Source organism: Marmota flaviventris, chromosome X (assembly GCF_047511675.1).
Source record: "Marmota flaviventris isolate mMarFla1 chromosome X, mMarFla1.hap1, whole genome shotgun sequence".
NCBI lineage: Eukaryota > Metazoa > Chordata > Mammalia > Rodentia > Sciuridae > Marmota > Marmota flaviventris.
The window spans coordinates 26,682,734-26,707,735 of NC_092518.1; the positions used below are offsets into that span (position 1 = coordinate 26,682,734).

General features: G+C 32.6%; 1 protein-coding gene across 7 annotated transcripts in view; it reads right to left on the reverse strand.

Moving 5' to 3' along the window:
• Positions 1–24,722, reverse strand: part of Dmd (dystrophin) — a 2,062,171-nt gene extending 2,037,449 nt beyond the window's left edge. For all 7 annotated transcript variants that reach the window (XM_071606751.1, XM_071606753.1, XM_071606749.1 and 4 more), the window contains exon 1: positions 24,482–24,722. In XM_071606751.1, coding sequence (XP_071462852.1) covers positions 24,482–24,512 — 31 coding nt within the window. In that variant the 5' untranslated portion in view covers positions 24,513–24,722. The remainder of the gene's footprint in view (positions 1–24,481) is intronic.
• Between the last annotated feature and the right edge of the window lie 280 nt (positions 24,723–25,002).

Below are 25,002 nucleotides of genomic sequence, written 5' to 3' on the forward strand. Positions count from 1 at the left end.
CCAACAAATTAGACCAGATACACTGCAACTGCTAGAAGAAAATAGGATCAGTACTCCAACATATTGGTGCAGACACTAATTTCCCTAATAAGACTGCTAAAACTTAAGAAATAAAACCATGAACCAATAAGTAGGATGCCCTCAAATTAAAAATCTTCTGTACAGCAAAAGAAACAAGCATATGAAAGAGATAGGCCAGGCACAGTGGCACAAGTCTATAATCCCAGTGGCTTGTGAGGCTGAGGCAGGAGGATCTCAAGTTGAAAGCCAGCCTCAGCAATTGTGAGGTGATAAGCAACTCAGTGAGATCCTGCTTCTAAATAAAACACAAAATAAGGCTGGGATGTGGCCCAGAGGTCAAATGCCCCTGAGTTCAATCCCTGGTACCCCCCAAAAATATACATATAACAGGGTTGGGGATATGGTTCAGTGGTTGAGTGCCCCTGAATTCAATCCCTGGCACCTCCCCCCAAAAAATAAAAGGATGTGAAAGAGAGCCTACAGAATGAGAAAAATCTTTGCCAGCTACTCATCCGATAGGAGATTAATATACAGAATATATAAATAACTCAGAACACTTACCACCAAAATAAATAAATAAACTGACCAATGAATGAGCCAATAAACTAAGTAGGTATTTCTCAAAAGAAGAAATGCAAATGGCGAAGAAATTTATGAACAAATGTTCAACATTCTTAGCAATCAATGAAACACAAATCAAAACTTCACTGAGACTTCATCTCACTTCAGTTTGAATAACAATCATTAAGAATACAGATAATATATGCTGGCAAGGATGTCAGGGGAAAGGTACACTAATGCACTGTTAGTGGGACTGCAAATTATTACAACTACTTTGGAAAGCAGTATAGAGATTCCTCAAAAGACTAAGAATGGACTCACCATATGACCCAGCTATGCCATTCCTTGATATTTATTTAAAAGAACTAAAATCTGCATACTATAATGATACATGCATATTAGTGTTTACAGCAGCTCACTTCACAATAGACAAGTCTAGTTGTCTATCAGCTAGTCTAGTTGTCTATCAACTGATGGCCAAAGAAAATGTGGTGTATATCCATAATGGGATTTTACTCAGCCATAAAGAAGAATGAAATTTGGTGGCAAACAGATAGAACTAGAGACCATCAAGCCACATGAAATAAGCCAGACTCAGAAAATCAAGTTGAATGTTTTGTCTCATATGCAGAAGCTAGATAGAAATGAGGCATTTTTAAAAAAATAGGATCTCATGAAAATAGGAGAATAGTGGATTAATGGAAGGGGTTAGAGTAGGAGGGATGAAGGATGAGAATGAGGATGAACTGCTGAATGAGCTTCACCAAATTATGCTATGTGAATGCTTTAATACATTATAATTATCCACTTTTATGTATAATTATAATGCCCCAATTAAAAATAAACTAATAGAAGGAGAACCAATAAAATAGAAGAAGGGGATGGGGTGGGTGAGAGAAGGGGGTAGTAGTTCTGGGGATTGAAATGGAGCAAATTATATTAAATGTATATATAAATGTGTCAAAATAAATCCCAGAGTTATGTAAAACTTGGACACACTAATAAAATCTTAAATTACAAGTTTAGATTACTAGTCTTAAATCCTATTACTTACATAATTTATTGGGTATTTGTAAAATACATTTACCATATAAATATGCTTTCTGCCAAATTTTTAAAAGGTAATAAGTATAAGCCTATGTAGTATAAACCTGTATGTATCATAGTTAGAAATCCAGGAGTCAGGGGCAGGGGTTGTGGCTCAGTGGTAGAGCACTTGCCTGCCATGTGCAAGGCACTGGGTTTGAGCCTCAGCTCCACATAAAAATAAATAAGTAAAATGAAGGTATTGTGTCCAACTATAACTAAAATGTCTTAAAAAAAGAAAAGAAATCCAGGAGTCAGTTCTCTCTACTACCTTTCTTTCCTTATTTTCTTTTTCTTTCTTCTTTTATAGTCCAGAGGTCTTTCATTTTTCCCCCACCTTTTATACTATGGATTCATAGGGAATAGTTTCCAGAAGCTCATGCACCTTTCCATCATTTCTCACAAATTATGCTTCTCAGGTAACTCAGGTAACTTTCTCTTTGGCTTCTTTCCTTCTTTTTTGGCTTATTTTTTATGCTTTTCAGGAAGCTATCTGTGCTTTAGTATAATTAATAAGCTCAATACATATATTCTCTTGGCAAGAATCTTTCTCTTGTTGGTTTACAACAATGCCAACAGCATGCTGGGTAATACTGTAGACTCTTCCAGTTTTGTCATGGTAACATCTGTGGGGCATCCTTTTTTTTTTAATAATAATCATTCACTTGGTTTCTACAATAACATCTTTCTTGTAGATTCACTTGTATGTGGCCATAGGAGCAATTTCAATTTTTCTAAAAGCCCTAGAGAACATATATCATCTATTCTTTCTATTTGTGTTTGCAATTTTTGTAGATTACTGAATGATGGTGGGTCTCCAATAATTTTCTCCTTTCTTCATTACTTATCTAAATTTCATTATTAAGTTTTACTAATGAAATATTTTAACCTCTCTTGGTTTCAGTCCAACTTTTCCATTCCTAATGACCTAATATGGCTCATATTTGGGATATAACTATAATAAGCTTCTTAAAACTTTCTTTAGAATAGTGTCTCTCAATACAATTTATACTTGGTGTGTTCTTAAATTCTGATATTATTGATCTGGAATTAGCCCTAAGTTGTCATACTTTTAAAAGTTCCCTGTGTGTTTCTAACATACAACCTAGAAACAGTGCTCTAAGTCAGGGTTTTTTCATGTGGGGAACCCTGAACCAGGGACATCATTATCACCTTAGGAATTTGTAAGAATTCAAATTTTGGGGACTTGCATAAATCCAGTGAGGATAGATCCCAGCAATCTGTTTTGTTAGTCATTAGGTGATTTTACAGGAAGCTTATTGGGAACTACTGCTTTGGGGTTGTACTCCCACATATCTCTCTAATTCATGATCTACCAATATGGTATTAGAGTCTATATATTAAGGCCTAAAACATAAGTATAGAATTGTATTAATTACATATACAAAGTTATTTACTGCCTTCCAAACACCTTAATGTGGCTATAGCTTCTTGCTGTGTTCTTCGTAATCTAATTCCAATTTATATTTTAGCCATACCCTATCATTGAGATTATATGATTAATGCTCACTTATTTAATTGTCTAAATACACTACATTTATTCCCTGTGCCTTAATATGGCAAATTATCATCCTCTATTAAATCAAATCTCACTGGTTTTTGATGTTGTTGCTATTGTTGTTGTTGTAATTTGATACTGGGGACTGAACCTAGGGGTATTTCACCACCAAGCCACATCTCCAGTCCTTTTTATATTTCATTTTATTTTTTATAATATTTTTTTGTAGATGGATACAATACTTTTATTTTAGGTATTTATTTTTATGTGGTGCTGAGGATCAAACCCAGTGCCTCATATGTACTAGGCAAACACTCTACTACTGAGCTAGGTACAACTCCAGCCCCTATATTTTGTTTTGGGACAAGGTCTTGATAATTTACTGCAGGCTTTGATAAAATGCTGAGGCTGGCTTTGATCTCATAACCCTCCTGCCATAGCCCCCCAGGTTGCTGGGATTACAGGCATGCGCAACCACACCCAGCTTCAACCACCTTTTGAAGAGTTCTGGAATTGCCTTGTGAACTGTGTTCCTTCTTACATGCTGCCATTGCAAATTGCATGATAGCAATCTCCAGAATTACTATTTTTTTATAATTTTCTCAACTTTCTGGGATATAAGAACTATGCTTTCATCGATTTTTCATCTTTAATGTTTACTGATTCTTAAAATTCAGTATGTGTTTGTGAATGTACGATATTTCTAAATATGTTGGAATTTTTTGTGTTTTTTCTTTTTCTTTTTTTTATTAGTTGCTCAAGACATTACAATGATCTTGACATATCATACATTTGATTCAAATAGGGTATGAATTCTCGTGTTTTTTTTCTAAGCAAAAGAGATACACCACATACAACAGCACACATCTTAATGAACCAAAAATGCAACATATTTTTTTCATGAGGAATACCTCTACTGCCATAGTACTATATAACTTACAATTGTTTCCACAGATATTATCAGTCGACTACAAAGAGGTCTGAAGCTTCTTTAAATATTCTAAGATGTAAAAACATTCCTTGACAAAATATATTTACTTTTTTTTTCTGTTTTAGTATGGGGGATCAACCCAAGGGTGCTTAACCACTGAGTCACATCCCCAGTCCTTTTTATTAATTTTTTTTATTTTGAGACAGGGTCTCTCTAAGTTGCTTAGGGCTTCACCCTGTCTCTAAATAAAAACTAAAAAGGGCTTGGGATGTGGCTCAGTGGTTAAGAGCCCCTGGGTTCAATCCCTGGTTAAAAAAAAAAAAAAAGGAAAAATAGGCAAATTACTCTAAATACTCTTGCAATTAACAGGAAGGAAAGCCAGATATGGTGGCACATGACTGTAACCCCAGGACTCCATGGGCTGAGGCAGCAGGATCACAAGTTTAAGGTCAGCCTCAACAATTTAAGTGAGGCTCTCTGCAACTTAGTGAGATCTTATCTCAAAACCCAAAATTGAAAGGGTTAGGTAAGGTAGCTCAGTGGTAAAGCACCCCTAAGTGCTGGATGATGGGTTCAATCCCTAGTACAAAAACAAAAACAAACAAACAAACAAAAAACCCAGTTTGCTTGCATTTAAAGAAGGCTTTATTTCTTGTTAAAAAACTAAAATACCCATGTTGTGATGAGCACGAAAGGCACTATTTCACCTCCTTGGCCTTTTTTCCCTTTTGTTTGAAAGAAGATGCTTGATCCTCAAAGCAAAGCAGACATGTTTGATTTCATTCTACAAGCAAATTCATTAAGAATGTGAAAGTACTCACATTCATTCCAATTAACATTAAATGACACTCTCCCAATGAATAAGATGTCAAAAATCATGCTAGTAATTGCAGTCAGTGAAATGAATGCTGTGCTCTGGGGCTGCATGCATATTTGTACTCATCAATTGAGCACTAATAACAAGAAATACACACCTACCTCAGAACAGAGGATGTAACAGATGCTAAAAGACAATATCTCTGACTAATGTCTAGTAATATGTGGCAATTTAATTTCAAATACTGAATTTCTCAGCTATGGAAATTAAATATTCAGGTTTTACTGTTAAATGAACATTGTTTAGACATATTAAATGTACTGTGATCTAAAATTTTATCAGTTTTCAAATTGAAGCCAGAAAGGAAATATATCCTAATGCTTTGAAAACCTTCATTTAAAATTCTGATTTATATAGCAATGATCTTGCTTACTTTTAAATTATTTCTAAGTAATAGATTATTTTTTCTTTTAAAGGCAAATCTTATAATAAATGTAAGGGAATGTTAAATGCACAGTAATAAAAAGTGATTCATATCTCCAAAGTTAACCATTACAGGTAGATAATATCCTTACAAGTCACACTATTGGACCCCTGTGTTCTTTTTTATATATAAACAAACACAGGCACACTCACAGGTACCATGAAAGTTGAATTTCATCTTGAGAAAACATATTTCTCCACAATGGGTCCAAATGAATTGTAACTAAAGAAAAGCAGTCAGATGTTCTTCTTTCCCTCTATGTATATAATCCGCATTCCCTTTTTACCTAATGAGAATTAATTAACGTTTGGAAATACTCTGAAGCTAATGTAACCACACCAGATATATAACTATTTGAATATTTATAACAATTGATTTTATTACTTGATAAAAGAGACTCTATAATCACAGTGTTTGTATACAATTTCATTGTTTTCCTGTATTTGGAAGGATAATTAGCATTCATCAATTAGTATCCTTTTTGTTCTTCTATTACAAAGGCTATGTTTTTATTATAGTACTCAAGATTATGAAAGGGTATTTGAATATGGGAATATACTTTAATGTGAACAGTTAAAAGACACAATCAGAGGAGATCGGGCGCGTTCAGGGTGGTATGGCCATAGACAAAAGACACAATCAGGAGCTGAGATTGTGGCTCAGTGGCAGAGTACTTGCCTTGCACATGTGAGACCCTGGGTTTGATCCTCAGCACCACATAAAAATAAATAAACAAAATAAAGGTATTTGTTCATCTACTACTAAAAAAAAAGCTCAAAGTTCAAGTGAATTATCCACTTGGTCTGTAGTCTAAATCTATTGTACATATCATCTTTAAAACTCTGGTTATTCATGTACATAATTCTATTTTTGGAAGTGCATGAAATTATTTCTACTTCTTTATTATTTCCCCAATATAGATGTTATTATCAAATGCTTAAAACAAAGGACATTTATGCCTACTTAATCAAAATCACCTTTAAATATTATTTAGCTAGTTTAAAACATAGATATTGAATTTATTTCTAGTAAAATGGAGCAGTCAGATGTTTGTGAAAATATAAACACATAAGATATGGTAGGCAACTTCTAGGATGGAATCTAGCAATAGAGGCAATATAATTAATCACATCTTATTTCAAATAATACAATCTCATTTACTACCTTTATCAAGTGGGAATGGTGATGTATTCCCTAGTCACAGCTTTTATAAAACTAAGTTATACACACATATGCACATATACAGTGTTATTCTTATTGTCATCATTTATTATAAAAGAATAGATATATAGAAATTAATTGTTCAAATATAGAACTTGATTTGCAGATGTCAAAGATTAAAATTCAAGTCTGGAAGGATAGTAAAATGAAATAGACATTATTATTACTGTGTGTGTATATGTGACTGCATAACCAATATGATTCTGCAACCTGTACACTCAGAAAAATGAGAAATTATATCCCATCTGATTCAAATGTATGATATGTCAAGGTCATTGTACTGTCATGTGTAACTAATTAAAACAAATAAAAAATTAATAATAAATAAATAAAATTCAAGTCTGGACCATTTTTCTTTTTTGTTTTTTTACCTTTTCAAAAAATGTATTTGTTCTTTTTAGGTATACAAGACAGTAGAGTGTATTTTGACATATTATACATACACGGAGTATGACTTATTCTAATTAGGATCCCATTTTTGTGGATGTATATGATGTGAAGTTTTACTGGTTGTGTATTCATATATTAATGTAGAAAAGTTATGATATGGACCATTTTTCATTCTGAATCTATTTTAAGTTTTCAAAATTGCACCCTGTATTTCAATAATAAAAACCCCACACAGAAAATGCCATGAACTTCATCTAGGCACAACATATTATGTAAGGCTTCAATCATCTACTCACTGGCTAGTGCTTTGCTTTTGGCACATAAATATTAAAAAAAATCTATTTTAGTTGAAGATGATATAATAATGTATGCCTTCATTAATAAAAAAAAACTATTATAGGTCTGTTATAAAAAGTTATCATGGATAAATTAGAAATGTGTTTTTTTTTTGGTTAAATATTATAAGTCAAAATAGATTGGCACAATGTCCCACAACATATTTTAGCAAATGTACTTGAAGATAAAATAGAGGAAGTAAATTAGTGCATAGAAAGTCAATTTCATTTTAAAATTGGGTCAGAAGGCTAGTTGTTTCAGTAAAGCAATACTATCACGTGAGCTATTTTTTCTCATAAAATGTATATGTACTTCAGCTCTATGGGTTTCTGTAATGCTCTAGAAAGAGGAGGAGTTTAAGACACAAGTATTTGAAAATTCATTATTACATGAATATCATGTAAGCATAATACATAAACCATAGTTCACACTCAAGGGTTGATAAAAATGTATATAAACATTTTAGTGCAATAGTGATATGTACATAATTCTATTTTTGGAAGTTAGATTGACTGTTAGATTGACTCAGTAGAACCTATTTTTAAAAGACATTTCAATTCCATTTGTATGATTCATTCAATAACTATTTCTCACCTTGGATTTGGGCATATGTGTAATGGGGTTCCATGCTTATGCACACATATTTACCCAGTAACTAACTTTCCTTTTATAAATGGCTCTATCCCAGATTAACACAGATGAAAGATTTCCAATCATTGTGGCCAACCTCCAGGATGGAAAATGAGACCAAGAAAGCTGCTATCTGAAACTCAATACTCTCTGGAGTGGACATTCCGTTCTAAGTACCCTTCTGGAAACCTCCAACAATAGCTCAAGCACAAGCAAACACTTGTCTTCGAGGTAGTCCAAGCTAACTATTCACCTTCTTGGGAAAATGTCCTCAGATACCCAGCATCAAAGAGAGCACCAATTTCTAATGTCCCTGCCTCTATCACTTCCTACCTGTTTGACATCTGCAAAGATGGCTCAGTTTTGTAGCCTCTTATAGAAATCTCCATAAGTCAAGGCTCTTTTTTAAAATGTTGACAATTATTTTGAGAAATATAAAACAAATTATAAAGATACAAAGAACACTGATTTCATGAACCATCTATATTAACCAGCCAATATTTTAATTTGAGCTTTAAATTGTTTTCCAATACACTAAACAGGACAAAAAAAATGTACTGAGGATTATCCCAGTTAATGTGTGTGTATGTGTGTGCGTGTGTGTATGTGTGTGCGTGTGTCCATGCATGCACACTATTAGACATAAATCTTTTTCAGTCTGGGTGATGTCTGAGTTTCAAATACATAGTGATTTGATAACAAAATCACAGTTAGATAAATGTTCTGGTATTTAATCATTCGTGTTTATTCCTATAAGCTGTTAGGCACAAGGAACCCACAGATAACAAGCACAAACCTTCCCCCCAAGTTGCAAAGGAATTAGTAGCCTAGAAGTATCCAAAAAATGACAATAGAGGGGCTGGGGTTATGGCTCAGCAGTAGAGTGCTCGCTTCACATGTGCAAGGCTCTGGGTTTGATCCTCAACACCACATATAAATAAATAAAATTATTGTGTACAACCTCAAAAAATACTAAAAAATGACAATAGAGGATTTAATTGCTTGCATGGGATTATCTACCAATCGGTTTGCAATAAGAACAAATATCAGGAGCACTAAATTCTGACCTTGAGTAGTTAGTATCTAGGGATGCTTTTTTGTGGTATTGGGAATTGAACCTAGGAATGCTCTACCCCTGAGCTATATCCCCACCTCTTAAACAATAATATTTTTTTTGGACTCGGTCTTGTTAATTTTCTGAGGTTGGCCTTGCACTTGCAATCTTTCTGCCTCAGCCTCCTGAATTGTTTGGATTATAAATTTTTGCCATGCACTTGGAATAGGGATGCTTTTTAACAATATTCTATAAGCAAACACTAAAACAATGAATAGAAGTTTCTAGTGGAAGAAATATGGTGATTTTCTGGTGAGAATATTGTAAGAAGTGGGAACAAATCATAGGCAAGACTTTTTGTGGAATCATAAGTAATTTTATATGTTTAGAGGGAAGTGTTTGTGGTGGGGAATAGCTGATAAAGAAGAGACAAAAGCAGATGGGCTGTTTTAAAAGAGCTTGTATACTAGGGCCTTGGATTTTACTCTGCAGCAAAAAGACTGTCTAAAATATGGTAGGCTAGAGGTACACAATCTGATGTGTTTTAGAAATATGACTGGAGCAGCATTTACAAGAATGGATTTATTTAAAACTAGATTACAAACAAGGAGACCATTCATTCACACTTATCAACAAACTTCAATTAGAGATTGCCTTTGGTTCTATGTATCTATTTATGAAACTTGGATATAAATGTATATTTATCTTTTGAAGTTATATGAATTAGATATTTATTGATAATAAACATGCAAGGGAAAAAATCATCCCCAATATTTTGACATTCACTAAGCAATTAATATACCCCTGTCTTAATACTAACAATAAGTAACATGTAAAGTGGCATTATTTTGCCTAATTTGCTCATGAAAGACAGCTGGCAGTACGTATGGTAAATTGAGTGCCAAGCATAAGGTAGGCACTCAATAAATATTAGTTAAATAAATATCAGTTTGGCAGAATTACTTGACTTGGTAGGTTGTGTCCAGTTTAAAACCCAAGTCAATCTCAGGCACTGTCCAGTTACTATACCTACAGATCAGTATAACTTCTAAAAGGCCAGCTTATAAAGACATACAGAACATAGCCTAAATCACCATGACATTTTGTTCAATAAGTGATGCATGTTCCCATATAATAGAAATGGATCATAGTCTGGTGGATTGCATTAAACCATCCTTTTTACCCTGAATGATGGACTTATTAATTTATAAGGCTTATCCCTTGATTAAGTCTGGAAATGATACACAAGGCTTCAGGACATGGAAGGCTTGTTAAAGGTTGAATGCTGGCATTTAAAACCCTTTTATTTTGCAATAATTATAGATTCACGGGAAGTTGAAAAAATATGCTGAGCTGGTTTGTGCAAACTTCAGCTTACCTTACCCAATGTTGTCAGCATCTTCAACTATAGTATAATATCTGTAAAACCCAGAGTTGATTCAGATTTTACCAGATATATCTGCATTCATTTGTGTCTCTTTGTGTCTGTATCAATAGTTCCATGCAACAATAAAACTTTGTTTTTTATGTAACAAAACAAAATATATAGTGAGTTTATAATCAATGTACTACTATATAGAACACCTCCTTCCCCATTCCTAACCCATGGCAACCAGCAATCTGTTTATGATATCTGTAATTTTATCACAACAATGTTCAATAAAAGGAATAACAGTATATAATATATATATATATATATATATATATATATATATATATATATATATATATTTTTTTTTTTTTTTTTTTTTTTTTCACCCAGCATTTTTCTTCTAAGATCCACTGGAGCTGGGTGTTGGTGCATGCTTATAATCCTTGCAGCTTGGGAGGATGAGGCAGGAGTATTTTGAGTTCAAAGCCAGCCTCAGAAATGGCAAGGCACTGAGGAACTCATTGAGACCCTGTCTCTAAAGAAAATACAAAATAGGGCTGGGAATGTGCCTCAGTGGTCGAGTACCCCAAGTTCAATTCCAGTTACCCCCCCACCCTCCAAAAAATAGCACTGAATAGTACTTCATGGTATGGCTGTATCATGTTTTAAAAGTTATCCATTTGTGGACAGTAGAGTTGTTTTTATTTTCTCATTATTACATTCATGAACAGGATTTGAGTGAACATAAATTTCTATTTTCTGAGATATATGCTCAAGAGCACAAGTCATATGATGATTACATATATAATTTTAGGGCAACTCCCAAATTGTCTTCTAGAGCGACTGGAGCATTTTATATTTCCACCAGCAACATATGAAAGATTTAATCTTACTACATCCTTGTCAGCTTTTAGTATTGTCACCATTTTTTTTTCTTTTAAGCTTTAACCATTCTGATAGGTGCATAGTGAAAACTCATTGTATTTTTAATTTGCATTTCTCTAATGGCTAGTGATATCGAACATCTTTTTGTGTACTTATTTGCCATCCTTATATCTTCCTCTGCAATATGTCCTTTCAGGCCTTTTCCTTATTTTCTAAAAGGATTGTTTTTGTTTTAGGGTTTGGTTTAGAGTGAACTTTATATATTTTATATGGTTAGTCCTTTGACAGCTCACAAAGAAAGATGAAGAAAAGAAAAAAGACATGGATTAAAAATAGTAAAAATATAAACCATCAACCAAAATACTCTAGAGTAAAAGGGAATATAATAAGTCAAAGAAGGGTGGGGGGAACCTAATGGATGAAGAGCAATTTTACTACTTTCATAGGTTAAGCTTCAACCAGAACTAAAATACTTTTGTTGTTGTACAAAATATTCATAAATTATAAATTATCATTATTATATAATATATTAATATGTATAAATGGCTATTAATGACAGCTTTCATTAAAGTGTTAAACACAAACTTACTCCAAATATTGAGAAAACTTTGGTTCTAGGGAAACAATGATGAGCACAATATTTGAGGATTCATGGAACTTATCACATGCTCTGAGCAACTAGTATGAATTATTACACACATACATTTGGAATCCTAACAGTGCTGTGTGTTATAGACTGATTTTATTTAGTAAGAAAATTTCATCTACCAGGGAACTCTGATGCCTTGTGAGTGGAAAATAGTGTTATCTAGGTGAAAAAAGAGAAACAGAGAAGCATAGGTTCTAGACAAATAGAAAAGCATGTGCAAAAGCCCTGAAGTGGAAAGAAGCAAGGACTATTTATACAAAAGTAAGTCAGTAAAGTAATAAGTCAGAAAAAGCATGATGGAAGATGAGACAAAATAGGTAGGCAGTGTCTAGGCCTTGTTTATTTAGCTTCTTTTTATCTTGTTTTTTCTAATAGCCAAGATAAAGTAATAAAGTGATTAAATGGATGATCATAAGCTCAAAATTGACTGAGTGAATAAATTTTAGAGAATGGATTAGAGGGAAGGGGGAACAGGCAATTCTGAGCAGCCAGGAAGGAAATGGTGGCTGTATGCCTCATGAAAGAAACTAGATTGGGTAATTGTAGAGGAGAAGAAAAAAACTGAATGAAATGATATCTGGGGATAAAATCCACATCAAATGCCAATGGTTTAGGCATAAGCAAACATGAGAGATCAGAGTTTCAAAGATGAATTAGGTTATTGGCCTGTGAAACCTGAATGAATGACATCAACATTCAATGATAAAGAGAAGGATGGGAAAGGATCAGATTTCATTGGATGGAAGAAAGTTCCATTTTAAGCATTGCTATGGTTTGGATATCTGTTGTTCCCCAAAACACATATGTGAGATAATGCAAGAAAGTACAAAGGTGAAATGATTAGATTATGAGGGTTGTAACACAATCAGTGGGGTGTTTACTAAAGGCAGGTAGGATGTAGCTGGAGAAGGTAGGTCACTGGGGGGATGTCTTAGGGACTTATATTTTCTTCCTGGTGAGTGGAGTGCTCTCTCTGTTTCTGGGTGCCATGTTCCAAACTGCTTTCTTTGAGCACACCATTCAACCATGGTGTTCTGTGTCACCTCTAGCCCAGAGCTATGAAGTTGGCCTACCATGGACTGAACCTCTGAAACCATGAGCCAAAATCAACTTTCCCTGCTATACATTGTTCTTGTAAAGTCTTTTGATCACAGCAGTGTAAAAGCTGACTAAAGTAAGCATTCAGAATAAAGATGACTTTGTCACATATGAATGGAAATATCAAATTATAGTTCTGAAATTTATTGGAGAAAACTGAGTTAGAGGTAAACCTGGTTAGTTATCTGCAAATAAGTATTAATACTATAGATATGGGTATAATGACCAAGAAAAAGATTAGAGAATCACACTAGGACTTGCTCCCCCGAAACTGTAATGTTTAAATGTAGAGAGATGAGTCTGCCATGCAGACTGAAGAGAAACACCACCCCAAACCAGAAAAACACAGTGCACAGATGTCTAAAGAAGACAATATTCTTAAGTGAGAATAGTCGATATTAATCACAGCTGCAAGTTCAAGAAAGATGAAGAAGAAATTTTGTCAATTGGTTTTAGCAACTTGAAGTTCTTCCCTTCACTTGAACTTAGTAGGGTAAAGCATGAATAGAAAGCATTAAATTTTAAGGAAAAAGAAAAAATATATTGCTTATATTTACTCCAATTAATGTATATAAAGAACAGAAAAAAGGCAATGCCTCATTTTATTTTTTTATTTTTACCATGATAGAAATGAAAATTTTATTTTCTTAAAACATTATGAAAAAAAGAACCACTAATAGAGTTTAATATTAAAATAATATGACTAATATAATCTTAAAGAATAAATAACATAACATTAAATTAACATTATCCATTATAATTGGAGAATGGCATATGGACATAATAAATTGTTTTCTGTTTTATTTTCCTGTGTTATAATTTTTTAAAATATTTTCCAAATGGAAGAACTGATTTAGCATTGTTCTAGTCACAATTTAAATGATTTTATAAATATGAGTAAAGACAAATACTTTCATATTTAAACCACTTAATTTCTAAGTAATACATGTGTAAGTTTGCATATGTCACAGAAATAGATCTATGCACATAGTAATATTGAAATAAATGAACATAATTTGTTTCATTCACCATACTGCCATGAAGATTTTTTTCCTAGAAAAATAATATTCACACAATCTTAACTCATCTCATACACTAGGGAAATCAAAGAAAGAGAGTACAGAAGTAAGATGAAAAAAATTGCGTGTGTGTGTGTTTGTGTATGATTCCCTTTTTAAAAACTTATACATCTTAGTGTTACTTATGGCAATAAATTATAAAAAATAGCATTTGTGTATTTAATACTGTAGAACAGTACTATATTTGGTGGAATCGTCATTCCATTGTTTTGAAATTAACATAATGCACATCTGAAAATGCATTTTTAGCATGAGATTTATTTCCATAGCTTATCCAAATATTAATGACTTCATAGTTAAGAAATAAAAAAATACAAATTTTAAATAAGAGTTAAAATTTATATTATTCATTTTTTTTACTAGCCAGTTACTGGACAATATTAACAACTGTATCATGAAAACCAGACATGACAATCAACAAGCTATTTGGAAAATAAATCAGTGAGGATTATTTCTGATGCCCACTTACTTCCCACTCTCATCTATACATCTAGACTCATTCTGCTCTATTGTGATTTTCAATTATCATTTAATGTGTAGATACATGTACATACATGTCTCTTGATGAAAATAAAATTGCTTATGAAGTCAAATAAAATCTGAATACTATTTCTGACCTTAGAAATGGGAAAATCATTGTCAACATTTTTGTGTGGGATGCACGCTACTTAATGACAGGGGACTAATGTGCTTCATAGCCTAATGCTCACTCTCTGTTTCTGGTGTACTCTAGAATTGTATATTGTACATTATATACACATACACAATATACAAGTATGTACAACACTGTCTATAATCAACACAAAGTAAAAAGAAAAATTAGTTTGTTAAAAAGCAAAAATTGTAGTGATTTAAATAAAATCCTATTTATGCAAAGTAGTACTCAAAATAGTACTATGCAAATTATTTTTGTAGAATATTACTAAACTGTATTCATGTGGGCCAAGTTCTTAGTTTTCTGTTCATGTAGCACAATTTTCTGTACATCACTGAAATAAAATCAGAAGGAAAAACTAGTGAGACCATAAGGAAGCTAGCTATAGATACTTTTAAACAGAACTGTATTAGTTACTTCATTTGATGTTTTTCATATTCACATGGTGTGAAGATTGAGAAAGGAATAAAATTGCAAAACAAGTTAATTATTGTAGATATCACCACACACAGCTCCCTGTGAGTATCTGGAGCATGAATGAACAGTTTTTCAGGACACCTTAGTTTTTATCTAAGAAAATTTATTGTATCAAGGTCCATAGTAAACATGTAAGCAAACCAAAAATTACTATAACTTTTTTCACAAAACATTCTCAATGGAACATGTTTAGTTCTTGCGAGAAGATATTATGATTCTTGCCATTTTGTTTTATTCCATCCTTTTAAGATTCTCTCCAAACCTGAGAGGATGTGGCAACTGAGAGGTTAAGGATCTTTAATCTTACTAACAGTGTGCCACTTTTCAAATACTGACTCTGCCACATATCAGCTGAGCTACCTTAGGCAAATTAGTTAACCTCTCAGTACCTCATTTTCATCTGTTTAATATAGATGAATATATTCCCCCACCTCCTACAGTTATATGGCAATTAACTGAGCTACATGTGATGCACTCAGAGAAGTGCCTGACACTTAGTATATAAGCATGATAAATGGCATATATATCACTGAAGATTAGATAAACCTGGAATAGTGCTATGCACATACAAGGTAATATCCATAGCTATATATGTAGGAGAAATCAATGCCTTATTAATCCTTGTCTTTGCATCACTACCCCTTCCACTCATCCTATAATCCACAATTCCATATGCTCATTCTCTAAGGACTATTTATAAAGGTAGATAATTCAATGAAAACTTCCATAATCATATCATTCGTAAATAATCATTTATGTTTGATTTGTGCCACACTTTATAACTCTCTTGACATTTTATAGCAGTTGTATACTTATACGTGTGTGTGTGTGTGTGTGTTCTCTGACTTACAGAGTTGTAATTTCATAAAAGGCTGAGAGAACACAGCAGGTGTTCAAAAATGCTTAGTTAGAAGCAAGTAAAAATGTAATGGTGAAAAATTTGCTCAATATCTTATTAATATTCTATCTAGTCCTACTTCCCCAAAAGCTAACTGATAAGTACATTATACTCATCCATAACTAAATTTCAATTACTCAAATGCCTTCTACCTCTTCAGTGTGATTCTGGTTTTATTTAAACTGAATTGTCAATGTTTTCTAAGTATTTTCACCATTTTTGCCGATTTAAGAATAATCAACTCTACTAATGGTTCTCAAGAATTTTTAGACATTTCTCCAATAAGCATCTATATTAACTAAAACAGCATTAAATAAAGTGCAAAGTTACCTTGTCATATCTTTGCAATTCTGTATTCTCTAAAGGATTATTTTTCATATTACTTAACAACTCTGACTGAGCAATTGAAATTCAGACTATGATAAATGTTTTACACTGAAGGCTCATTTCATTATACAGTAGTCAGTTGAAATGGGGTTTCCGAAGAAGGTATTTTTAGGAAGTGCAGAGTACAGGAAAAAGCGGAATACATTATACAATTTAAATATTTATTGAAGCTTTTCTACTAAGGCAATATTTTGGTGATATCTCACTGAAATAGCAATGTGGAAAAGGAAATTGGGGTAAATAGATGGCAGAGACTGTGGAAACCAAGACACCTGGTGCTGAAAGTAAGTTCCTCATTCACAAAGTCATTAAATTGGAGATTGAAAGCAACAGCCCTCTTTACAGAAATATTATTTGCTTACAATTTTATCACTCTATCTAGTTTTTTTCTCTCTGATTTTTTTTAGAATGATTTTGTCTTCCTAATTGAATTCCTGACTTTCTTTTTTTCATGCTGTAGATTTTTCTAACTGGTCTCATCCATTCTATGGCTCACTCATTTTCATCCCCAATAATAACTTCATTTCTAGGCTGCAGATCCCCATAACCACAGTTCTCACATTCTCCATCAAAAAGCTTAGCATCGCCATCCTTAATCCTTCCCATCATTCCAGTTTCCCTTCCAATTTTTTTGTAAATGGCACTATTATGCACCAAATTCTACATGTCATGGAGGATGCTGCATACAATTGAACACCAATTGCTATTGATTCTCTCTCATAGAAAAATCCTTATTAGACATACTTCTTTCACCTCCAGTGCCACCATTCTAGTCAAAACCACCTTCTTCTGCACTTGGGGGAGCTATGAAAATAGCTTCAGATTGGAAGCCCTTCATCTACCCTTAGCACTTCCTAATCCTTTCTTAATAAAACTGATATTCTTTAAAAACGTGAATATATTCACATCAGGGTTCTGCCTAAAACTCATGAAATGCTGTTCAGTGCTTGTGTAAAAACAAAAATAATTCCCATGACCTTTAAGGATTCCTGTTCAGACAATTGGACCTCAGCCTGCCCTTTAAGCTACAGGCTTGTTTCACACTCTCCCTCACTTGCCATTCACTAGTAAAACTGACTCTATTATATTTTTCCTCATACCAGTTTTCACTCTCACAAATGTCGCCCTCTCTGAGTGGAACATTTTCTGAGTGGAAAATAATTCCCTAATTCTATTTTTCTTCTTATTTTGACATCCTTTTCTCAGGAAAACCTCCTCAATTTCTAAGACTAGTCTAGAGCTCAATATTATACATTCTTATAACAATGTGCTCTTTACTCTGTAGGTCTTATCCCAAATAGGCAATTTAAATATTTAAATAGTACAAACATATTAATATGCACATCCTCCTCTAAAGTAAATCTTTATGAATTTGCTTGTTTAGAAGATTATCTCCAGAGTACAGCATAGCCTTAGCACAAACTTGGCAATTGATATATATATATATATATATATATATATATATATATATATATATGTATATAAATTTGATATATATATTAATTGCATGGATTAGTATATATTAATGAATGGATGGATAACAAATCATCAGCTATTGGTTCTTCTTTAAATAATGATCATCCAAAACCACACAATGCAAACTTTATGGAGCCACTGCTTTTGATATTTTATTTCTCAATTTATTTTGAGAGCAAATCTATTTCCAGACATTTAAAGTAAAACATTGCAAAGGCCTTAAGCTTGAGCAAAGTGAACCCTTTTGATAACACTTGGTGCACTCTGACACAGCCCATTAGAGACAGGGTGTGTACACCTAATCCAAAGGAATCCTCCAGCTCTTCAGCAGCTGTTCACATGGCTCCTGCCCTGCCCTTCAGCCTCTACTAAATCAGGATTCCTCAGCTGTCTGAGCTTCCCGTAAGCTCTTTAAGTTAACCACCTACGAGCCAACATTGCTTATGCTCTTTTAAGTGTGATTTCCCCTTTTCTTTCTCAGTTATGTGATAGCATCTGTGATTTGTCACATTCACTGATAATTTTTTTCACTCTCCCAACCATTTTGATAATATTTTGTCCAATCAGTCATCAATTTAATCCTAACACTGCCTTCTTAAGCACCAACATAAAAGCAAATTACTCAACTTTCTTTTGATGAAAATACTTGTGCAGTTCTGATTCTGTGATTTTTTTTTTCTATTTTATTCCTTTAATACATCCCCACACAGTTTCCAAGGCTAAAATCTGTACTTGTAACAGTGTGTTGACTCCCTTGCCCTTTAAGTCAGCACTTAGGCTAAGGTAACGTTGTTACTGTAATCTGATAAAGGAGGAGGCAAGTTGTGTGCAAATAAAGATGAGTGCCAAGAATGGGCAAAAAGCTACTGATGTTTATGCCCTTTTATAGTCCTGATTCGGTGACAGTCAAGCCAAAAAACAGAATGGGAAAGGGGGGGAGAGCAATTTCAAACAAAAACTTAGGAGAGGGTAAAAGCTTTTAAAAAGGTGACCCCTTTATTTGCCCATAATATGGAACCATATACAACACTATAATGCTAATTGTGCTCAATTAATAATGGTCTTTTAAAAGCAAATTTGGAAAGAAAATATGTCTAAAAGTTGAAGCTAAATTGACAAAAGACTGTGTAACTTTAGCATATGTGAATTCCTCATTGTTGTACTCATGTAATTTCAGTATTTACTTAATATAAACTAAAAGAATGAAAATTCAAATCTCTGCTTTTTTGGAGCTCAGAAAATTATTTTAACCCTCTTTGAAACCATTTAGCTATCTACATCCTTCTTTTATCACATGGATAAATATTGGCTTGAATAATGAATGCAATTTAATGTTCCTCCTATTCATCAGAGCCACCACATTCTTCCACTTTAAACAGACAAAATACATAAACTAAAATGAAGTGAATAATTAAGATAGAGGCAAAGCTCTTCTTCAGATTTTTTAAAAACTTGAACAGAAGCATGATGACAGTAAATATGTTAAACTAGCCATAATATATTCCAACTCTCAAATTTCACATAAACATCAGTTTTTCAACACTTTAAATTTATGAAAAATTAATTCCTTAAAATTATATGGATTCAAAATATTGAGTTAAGAATTCAGGAGGAGTCATTTATGAACGATAGAAACAAGAGCAGCAACGTTTTATCAGTGTACCAAAGAAATGACAGTTTCATTCCTGCTACAGGATAACTGTTGATTCTCCCTCACTTTCCATTAGTGAAGAATAGTGTGCATAATTACAGAGTGAAAGTGAGGCACTGAGGCAGAAGGCAAAAGATAATAAAGGAGGAAGAGGAAGAAATTGATTTCTAAATCCAATCCTGACTGCTAGGAATGCCTGTTTTCTCAGGGCTTAATACTATGCAAAGCCAAATTTCAAGATTGTAGGACCCCAGAAAATGGTTGGTTGTGTTCACCTTCCCAGATATTTTGAATGAATGATATCAGATTAAAATACTTAAATTGGTAGACTTCTGGAAATTCTGATATCCCCTCTTGAATATAAAAGTAACTGATATTTGTGAATCACTTATATGCAAATCATAGTTTCCAGATTAACAGGAAAATACTTTAAAATAAAGACTCTAAATGCTTAAAATGGCAGCCTTTATGGAAGAAGAGAGCTATGAGTACTGCCCTTTGATTTTTTTCAAGGGTGATTGTATGGCCATGACATGAAGATTCTTTTAAGCATGAGCCACAGGGATCATTTCCTTTCCTTATCCTCATCTGTCTTCTGTGAATTTGTGGTAGAGAAATTTCAGGTTCCCTTAAAATACTGGAGCCAATATGTTTATTGTAATTTTTAGTTTATTTTGCCATATTCAGGGAATTAATAATGAATGTAGAAAGAGAAAGACTATATATACTCTGTGTGTTAAAGTGTTTCACAATCTCTGATTTATGAGATCACATTTAATATTATAATGTGCTGCAGCATAAGAGGAAAGGGAACTTTCATTCCCAAACTCCAGAAAAAAGTAAGCCAGATTATTTTATCTGTTAATCTTGAAACAATATTTGCACAGAAGTGATTCACAAATATCAATTACTCTTCTATTTCAAAGGGGGTATCAGAATTTCTGGAAAACATGTTAACTTCTAATATTAAGTAGAGGGAGATTGAAATTTTACACAGTCTTTAGAAAGGATTCTATGTGTGATACAAGTAGTCAAAACCCTCAAAAATTGAGAAAATACTAAACATATAATATACTATCACCATTTTAACTTACTATGACATTGCCATTTTAACTTTCATATTTGCACTAAAATAGAGTTTGAAACTCTAAAGATGTTTCAATATTTTATATTGTGAAACTCCAAGGAAGTTTCACTAACAGATGCTGTAAGCAGAGAAAAAGTGAAGACCACAAAATGTTTGTTTGCTTATATGGATTTGAAGATCGGCATGCTGCACAGAACGTGCTACCTAAAAAGAAATATTTTCATGAAACTCTGCTATGGAACTTGGTTGCATTTAATAAAAAAGTCTTACTTCCCATACTCCATTCTATGACTTTCCCAACAAAATTTTTCAATATGAGCCTACTGCCTTGATAAAAGAACACAAACCTCCTAGGACTATAGCAGGACTTTGTGAGATAGAAAACCATTGCCTCTCTCTGAATCCAATCAAAACTTGAGTGTACTGTATAAAAATAAACCAAGGTCATCATTATTCCTTGTCATTGTGATTTGGCTCGCCTTCAAATTACATACCCTGTATATCTGAAATAAATGTACCGCCTCCATTAACTGAGTTTGACATCACTTTAATCAATGTATCTTTTCAGAATGAAAGGCAGAAATGTCAAATTCCTACCATTATAAATTCTCTTAACTCTCTAATCTGCATTAAATAAAAGGCTGTCTTTGAGAAATAATATATGCTTTAAATAAATATAACTAGCATCAATTTTATTTTAAAATGTAACTAGGACATGATTCAACCCTAACAAATTTCTCCAAACAGAGGTGATAGCCCATGAAACTCTTAAAGCTTCACTTGTAGGGACCCCTCCCAAGACGTATCTAATTTTTTATTCATATTTTAATTTTATTTTTCTTAAAAGAGCTCCCCCAATTGTATAGTCATAAATCCTGAGTTTTCATGGTTTGTTCTATTTTACTACTCAGATAATATTTATGTCTTATTGATCAATTCCTTACAAAATAATGTTTAAAATAGAAAATTTAAAAAAAAAGATGAAAAGAAAATCTTCTCTAAGTAGAGATTAGTTTCTAATCAATTTCAGTTAATATATCTTAGAAAACTACTCTGTGGTTTAAATGTGTATGTATGTATGTGTGTCACACACACATATTCCCATACAAAAATACTATGTTTCTTGTATTTGCAATGAAATAAAGAATAATTTGATGAAAATATGATAAAACATGCTTAATGAGTTAGGGAAATATTAGAATTTAAGTTGAAAAGAGAAGAAGAGTTTGGGAAATCACTTTGTTTTGCTCTTTAGACACAGTCATAATAAGATAAAGCAGAAATTTTAAAATCACCTGACTCTTCCAACACAAGGAAGATTTAAATCTCTTTTATTAAACCACAGAAGTGGCTAAGTACTTGACAATTTGTTTTATGCAGTAAATGATTTTGTCTATAAAGATTTTGAACAAGTAACACAGGACTGAAGAGGAAGGTGTACTAGTATTTCTACCCAAACCATGAATTTTCTGTTTCAGTACTGTATAGCTGGAATAGAGTCAAGTACTATCTTTTTCATAAATAACTTAAATTTGCATAAAGTGTTTTAAAAGATTAATATCATATGATACATTCTAAAGTATTTTCTATAATATGCCATATTACACAAAAATCTTATTAAATTAAAAAGTATATCATCGACTTGGAACTGCAATCTCTCTTTCATAGTTAACATGCCTTTAAAAGATTCTACAAATGATATTCTACTAGATGTTTTTGTTAGGTCTAAAGATGGTTTGCATCTTTAAAAAAAAAGCTCAATGAAATATCTATTTGCAGTTAATCATTTGATTAATCCTTTGCAATTCATAATTTGAGAAATTCTAAAAGTAAATGATATGCATGTTAATATAGTGACCTCTTTTAAATGGTAACAATTTTAGTTAAATAACAGCCAAATGTCCTGTTTTAAATTTTTCAAACTAAGACAATTTTAAAAACTGTATTCAAATGTCAAAAAAACCCAACTAATAATATCTTGTTCAACAGTAAAACTCAATGTATAATATAACCTTGAGAATATCTTCCTTTTGTCTTAAACCTATTGTCAAGTTACATAAGCATTACTTGATGGTTTTAAAATGCACTATAGTAAAAGTCCTACAGGGCATGTCCCAAAAAGGTTATCTTTCTTCAAATTTTAAGAATTTAAAATCTTACTTGAATATCTATGACAGAGGAGTATACGGTTGCTTTGCTTCATAACAGAATTTCATCTTTGAAATTCTTTCAGAATTCCTCTAAGTAATAATAAATGATCTTAATTTTGTAGAATTAATCATCACCAGTAATTAATTTTGATAGCATTTATAAATTAATGATATGATAGAAACAAATACCAAATAAAAATGTGCATGTGTATGTTGTGTGTGTGTATGTGTGTGTGTGTATGTGTGTGTGGTATACCGTGAAGAATATCTCTATCTATCTATCTATCTATCTATCAATCTATCTATCTATCTATCTGGCTTTATAATGGTAGTCATAGAACAGTTTTTCAATTAGAAAGCAATACTGATGCTCAGAAAAGACATTTAAGATGAAAATGATATAAATGTTATACTATGAAATCTGTTATCCAATGTAAATAAATGGACAATGTTAATTTATTTACAGAAACTTTTTATGAGTTTGTTTTCAGTGTTTTTCTAGAATTTGAGAAGCATTACTTATTTGGAGAGATTTATTTATTTCATTCTTAATTATAGGCATTGTCCTCATGTCTATTTCAGAGTAACTATAATCCACAAGTCAAAAATAGGGGAAAAATATAATCTCCTTCATCCTTCTCTTTGGGACACACTGTCCTCATCATGTATTATTTTTATGTACTTCTATTATGGTTGCATTACAGTTGACTTAAATTCTTCATTAGTCATTATAGCTTTCTTAAAAATAAGCAAATTAGTCACATTTTTATATAAAAGCCTAACTATAAAGCTTCAGTGAAATGCTAGGTCATGAAAAACATGAAATTCCATGATGACTTTACTGCAAAATATGATCAGAAGTCTCTTAAGTTTTTGTTACTTCCTAAATTAAAGACTTTCAGGTTATTTGGCAGCACAGATTTACATTACTTAAAGAATTCTCATGATGTATGACAGAAAAGAGCACTCAAAACTTTGCAAATAATATGAGAAAGTAACTTGGAAATTAAATCTTTATCAATATTTTTTGCACATGTCTTTTATCCATCACAATTTTTTTAGTCCCCCCCCCCCCCCGCATGATATGCCTGATATATCATTTTCTAACCTTTAGGTTTCCATGTCATTCCCATTCAGCAGTTAGTTCACTGAGAATATCAGGTCATTACCATTCATGTAACCATTACTAAATATAGAAGCATCAATCAAAATAATAATTCAGATTCACAAACTACTTTAGAGCAATCAAAATAGTCTGTTACATACACTCAAAGCTAGTTATGCATATTCTATTCCTTCAGTGGTTTCTTAAATAAGAAAGATGTGTTTATTTTATTGCAAAGATAATAACTCAACTCTACCTAATTTCTATTGAAGTTTTCCCAGTGAGAAACATCTACACCTGAATATATACATAAACATATATTATAAAGTATACTGAAGATAACATTTATGCTTATTCACAAACTAGTGTAATAATTTAAAACCATTCTGCCTAATCAGTGAGCTTGTCACAAACTAAACTTATGCTACAATTAAAGATATTTTAAAATTATTTTGTACTTACAACAGTCCTCTACTTCTTCCCACCAAAGCATTTGGAAAAAAGAAGTATTTGTCGAAGCAGCGATAGAAATCTTGGTAAAAATTTCTCCCAACTTTATTGCTCTAGTAGGCTTAGGAATGAGAAACCAATAAACTTCAGCAGCTTTGAAAAAAATAACACTTCAGTTTTCCTATTCGTTTTTCTCTGAAAGCAATTGCCTCCAAGATCTGAGTCCTGTAGGGGGAAAGTGAGTGATCCTAACACTGAGTGAGTCAACATAGTAACTGATGCCAGGATTTTGTAGAGGCCTCTGGATATTTCAAATTCCAGGACCTGCGCACAAGCAAGTGACCCGCCTTTTCTCTCAAGTTGGTTTCCCATAATAGGACTGCCCATGGACACTACATATAAGGTTGTGCTTCCAGCATGGCAAGTCCTGCAAATTGAAATAATGCTCAACTGTGTTCTGATTAACATCCAAGCCAAAATAGCACAGTGGACATAATTCTTGCTCCAAAAGTCCTCTAAATTCAAAACCCTTC